Here is a 5,413-nt window from a genome sequence, read left to right on the forward strand (position 1 = left end):
TATATATATATGTTGTTTTCATCAGCTTTTTAACTAAAAGAGAATTAAAGATTGATATCTGGTGGGATATTTGGATCCAGATACCTGTCTTGTTAATTATGCACTTGTGATTTTCTTTCGAAACAGGCAGGATTATTTTTTAGACAGCTGAGACTACTGCCATTGTCAATAGGGAGCTATAAAACTACTACAATATACCAACACTTTCTGACATATCACAAACACAAAGTCAAAGAGGATACAATCCCACTGCTGAAAAGCTCATAGTCTAGTCAATTTCTTCTAAGACAACAGGGATGGCACCTCATAATGGGGCTTTCAAATGTACCATTCCATCTGCCCTGCAAGTGATTCCCATACCCAACCTCCCTTCTGCTTTATTTCATTTTTCTCATTAAGGACTCAGTTTAAAAACCATCTCCACAGAACACCATTGCCTGAATCCCTTCAACAAAGTCTAAGGTAAATGCTCTTGCAATTCTTCATGTAACACACATTGCATGTGTATTTATTTGTTCAATATTGATTTCCTTGATGGTCTATAGGTTGTGAAAACAGAGTGATTTCTACTTAGAATTAGTACAGTGATGTGGATAGTAATAGGAGAAATTAACCATTTGGTGATTGTGGCACTGACTGGTTGACAGCAATCCAGAAGCAACTCAATGAGCATTTAGGAGGCACTACTTGTGCATTAGACATCGTGTTAGGCATTCCAGATACACAAGTACAAGACTGGTGGTGTGTTCTCAGGTACTTTGTGAATTACTTAGGATTCCAATCAGAAACAAAGAAGAGAAGGATAACCTCTCCCTCATAAAGTGGACTACATGTGTAATAACTCACTATTTACAAAGTATTTGTATGACCAATATCGCACCTGGGTCAAATACTAAGCTGATGATTAGTATTTTATTAATTAGTGACTCATTTCCATTGTACAAATGAACAATCTGAGGCTGCATGAAGTTGTGTGTCCTCCCAATGATCATGTGAGACAGAGACAACATGCAAAGTCTTAGCTTATGCTTTGACTCAAAGCTGAGATGTAGGGACCAGCAGATGATGTAATGGTTATGTTGCTGGACTCTCAAGTAGTCGACTATGGTTCAAGCCCTGAACCCAGTGGCTTAAAAAATATATAAATAAGTAAGGAAGTAAGTAAATAAGTAAAAGCTGAGACATGAAGGCCACTGTGTAGCTAAGAGTGATTTTAAACCTGGAGAGAAAGTGTTTTTGTCATTGGATTTGTGGACTGCTCCTGCTTTAAAGACATTCATTTTAAATGTGTCTTAGGGTGTCAACAGGTAGTATATAATTGATCAAGTATTTTGGGAGTGAAGTGACTGAACATGATCCCAAAGGAAGACTTAGCATCGGAGAGTTATCGTTCTTTGGCTTCCCTTGACAAGGAATATAAATCAGCAGGTAGATGCAACCATATTGCTCAGGGAAGTGGCAGCTTTATAAATATAAACACCAACCTGGGGTGCTGCTGACCACCCTTTGCTGCTAATTCACAATTTGAGTTCCTCTCCTATTACCCCTGGGAACTTTACCATTGCCGGATATTGATTATCTTTTAAATAAAATGTTGGCATGTATCATAATGACAAAATACACACTCATCTGGAGTATTTGGAAAACACTGAACGTATAAACAAAAATAAAATCATTTATAATATCACTAGTCAGAGACAAAGATTATTACTACTTTAGAATATTTCTTCCAGTCTTTCCCAAATATTTTTGATAATTGAGATAACTGAACGTATAAATTCATTCCTTGTTTTTTTACTTAATAATAACTCATGTCATTTTCATGTGCCACTATTAACTCTTTTTACATAAAATACACTGGCTTAATATTCCATTGTGTGAGAAATCACTGTTAGTTTAACACATTTTCTATATTAAAAATGTAGCAGGGAGGAGTGCTGTGCGAGTGTGTTGGCTGGGGGAAGCCATTGCCTGTTTAATAGTTGCTGTTGCTGCACTTCCGCTTCTCTCCCAGCAAGCGAGACATGAATGGCCAGGCCCAGCAACAGCCACAGCAGCAGCCACCATCATAGTGGCACAGAGGATCCAGACACAAAGAGAGGGGCTGTTTGTGGGGGTGGGGGGTGGGGGAGGCGAGGATTCGCTATGTCGGATGATGATTCGAGGGCCAGCACCAGCTCCTCCTCATCTTCGTCCTCTAACCAGCAAACCGAGAAAGAAACAAACACCCTTAAGATGGTGAGTAAAGTCATCATGAGCAAAAACTCCAAGTTCCTCTCTACCAGCACCAAGAGGATTTAGAACGAGCCGGCAGACATCACTTTAGACCATCCACCCAACTGCAGTGCTGGTCCAAAGGAGTTAACATCTATGAATGGCGATCCATCATCCTAGGGCCTCCAGGGTCCATGTATGAAGGTGGTGTGTTCTTCCTCGATATCACTTTTACACCAGAGTATCCCGTCAAGCCTCCAAAGGCCACATTTCAGACAAGAGTCTATCACTGCAATATTAACAGTCAAGGAGTAATTTGCTTGGACATGGTGAAAGACAATTGGAATCCAGCACTAACCATTTCTAAGGCCCTCCTTTCTATCTGCTCACTTCTTACAGACTGTAATCCTGCTGACCCTTTCGTGGGAAGCACTGCCACTCAGTAGATGACCAACAGAGCAGAACATGACAGAATAGCCAGACGGTAGACCAAGAGATACGCTACATAAGTTGGTGTTGACATTTCTTACGTTATCTGTCTGTCACAGAAGACAGCTGCATATGATTTTTTTCCCTCTTATTTATTTTTTCATTTCATTTTCTTCCACACATTCGATCACATTATAATTTGTCTTACAAAATGGATATTTCAACAGGTGAACATTTCTCCCTAGTACTGTGGATAAAACTACGAAATATCTTCAACAGATAATACCACATCTCTTTGTGCCATTAATGCTTTGCCTCCCTGTCCCACATGATTTTGAAGGGGAATGGTAGGTGGCAATTGGTAAAGAGTAGGGTATTTCTATAACAGGTATTATTCAGTCTTATTTCCTAAGATGTTGTTGTAACTTAAGGTATCTTGCTATAGTAGACAGAGTTGGTAATAGCAACTTATAAACTGTCATTCGTTCTGCAATCTTAGCGGAAATGTAGTACAGAAAAGAACATACACTTAGACACTGGGTTCAATTGCTGTGTCTGTAAATTTAAAACAGCTTAATTTTGTACAGGTTTCACACATGCCCACTTACATAAAATCCCTCTAAGATGACATACTTTTTTTTTTAATTGGAATTTGTTCTCCCTTCTTGGAAGGGAAACATTGATATTTAATAGAGTTTTTAGAGACTGCCATCTCATATATATGAAATGGACACATGGCTATAAAACACCATATAGGAAATGAGTGGCTAATGTATTTTATTTTATATGCCAATCTCCTTTATTGTACAAAGGTGAAACATTTGAATCAGAAGTTGTGAAAACCTGTAGTGAAATACCTTAAGCTGTTAACTGTCAGGCGTGGAATAGAAGTTGCTCAGTGGATTGGTTCTATGTTGTGGACAACTTCAGTCTGCATTTGTTACTGTGCTAATAAACCACATTAAAAACAGCCAAAAAATTTAGCAGAATTTTTTTCTAACTTTTTACTCTTTTGATCAACACAGTAATCAATGTGTGAATGGTCAGAGTTCCTTTCCTTCCTTTTTGAGTTTACTTCTATTCCTTCAGGAAATACACAGAATCTATCATATACCGGCATAGTTAGGCATAGAAAGTACAATGAAAAGCAGAAGCGCTATGCTCACCTTCACATGGAGCATAAAATCTGCAGTCAATACCAGATCAGCAAAGATCTCAAGCATGCAAAGTTCAGAAGAGAAAGATAGGATTCTTCAGGAGTACCAAGACAGGCAAATAACCCTCACATGACCAAGAACTACCGAAAGATGAGATGAGCTTAGGAAGAGAGGATGACTAAGGCAGTTTAGTCATCTAGAATGGTGTGTGTATGGTTTCTCTTTAATAATATTTTTTTCCCTTTAGGGAAGAATATTTATGTCTAGAACCTAGAATTCAAAGTGAGAATTAAAAGCATAAGATTAAAGAATTAACAAGTACAAGATCATAAAAGATAAGTTAAAGATACTGACCTTTACTTTATAGACCATGTGGAACCACTGAGGTATTTTAGACTGGAAAATGATACTGTGAGATTTTTGTAAGGTAAGATCCTCAGAAGCCAAATAACTGGGGCAAAGATGACACCGTTTAGGCTCTTGAAATATTTTGTAAAATCTTTGAAGAGTCAGTATATCGGTTACCTTCCATGGATATCATGTGAGAAATCCCATTTGTTGTCTGTATGATAATCTCTCCCATTCCCTGGAACTGCTTATGCTCTGGGTACTATCCCAGGCTGTGCTTCTACATGCATTTACTCAGTGATACCTTATAGCAATCCTCTAGATTGAGTATGTCACTCACATTTAACAGGACTTCCTGACATTACAGAATTTCTTCCCATATTATATTAAAAATAATTGACTGGGCTTAGGGTCAGAACTAAGCACTCCTGAGTCTTAGGATTCATTCTCTCTCTTTGTATAATTCCTTATCTATCCACTTACATAAGAGATACATAATTCCCATGTAACATGATGTCAGCTCAGGGCTCGTTGTTACCAAGGATTTATTTCTATATAATCGGCATTACATGGAATGTTTTAAGACTGTTCTGGAATTTGACTTCTCAGGTAAACCATGTTTTTGAAGTAAGAACAGCAAAGACTAGTAGATAGGAAACTTGTATAGGTAGGTGGCTTGTTTGCACTTACACTGTACTCTCCTTTCACCACTAGAGAACAAGTGTTTACCTCAGGTGAATGCTAGCAGCAGATCAGATGGAGCTGACCTGCAGAGTTTCTGACCTCAGGACATAATAAAAGTAAATAAGTTAAGTTGAGACAGAGGCTTTCCAATGACCTCAGGTGGGAATGAGAGAGAAATCTTTGCTTCTTTATACCTAACTCTGGCTACATTCAGGACTTTATAAATTATTGTAGTGCTTGGGCTCCCCATGATACAATATGGAGGTTCCCATCACTGCTAACTCTCGGTTCAGAAAGAGGCTAGTACAGGCTGAAAGGTGGAACTGAACCATGACTTCAACATTTGCAAATAATTTCTCTTTCCCAGTTTTACTGAAATTATACACATTAAACAGAGTCCGCTAAGGATGCAGAAACAAATTTCATATGAAAGTTTGAAAGGTTCTGCAAAATGTATAGAAATTTTACTCAAGATAAATATTACAAAGAAACAATGAGGTAGATTCAATTAAATAAGGCTGAATGTTTCCCTCTTACCAGCCATATACTTTGATAACTTACTCTGCCTCTTTAAATGTCAA

General features: G+C 38.0%; 1 protein-coding gene across 1 annotated transcript; it reads left to right on the plus strand.

Annotated features, from left to right (window-relative positions):
- Window positions 1-2,145: 2,145 nt before the first annotated feature.
- LOC102492242 (ubiquitin-conjugating enzyme E2 E1-like) lies at window positions 2,146-2,660 on the plus strand. The gene is made up of 2 exons (XM_014593002.1): window positions 2,146-2,291; window positions 2,342-2,660. Exons 1-2 carry the CDS (start codon window positions 2,146-2,148, stop codon window positions 2,658-2,660), a joined length of 465 nt encoding a protein of 154 aa, XP_014448488.1.
- Window positions 2,661-5,413: the final 2,753 nt, after the last annotated feature.

Source organism: Tupaia chinensis, unplaced genomic scaffold (assembly GCF_000334495.1).
Source record: "Tupaia chinensis unplaced genomic scaffold, TupChi_1.0 Scaffold139431_1, whole genome shotgun sequence".
In the NCBI taxonomy this organism is placed as follows: domain Eukaryota; kingdom Metazoa; phylum Chordata; class Mammalia; order Scandentia; family Tupaiidae; genus Tupaia; species Tupaia belangeri.

What these genes read in the sequence shown, in the direction of transcription:
- LOC102492242 (XM_014593002.1), top strand. Translation starts at nt 2,146, where the DNA reads ATGTCGGATGATGATTCGAGGGCCAGCACCAGCTCCTCCTCATCTTCG. An exon ending in TTCCTCTCTACCAGCACCAA is followed by an intron (nt 2,292 to 2,341) that starts GAGGATTTAGAA and finishes ATCCACCCAACT; the next exon opens with GCAGTGCTGGTCCAAAGGAG.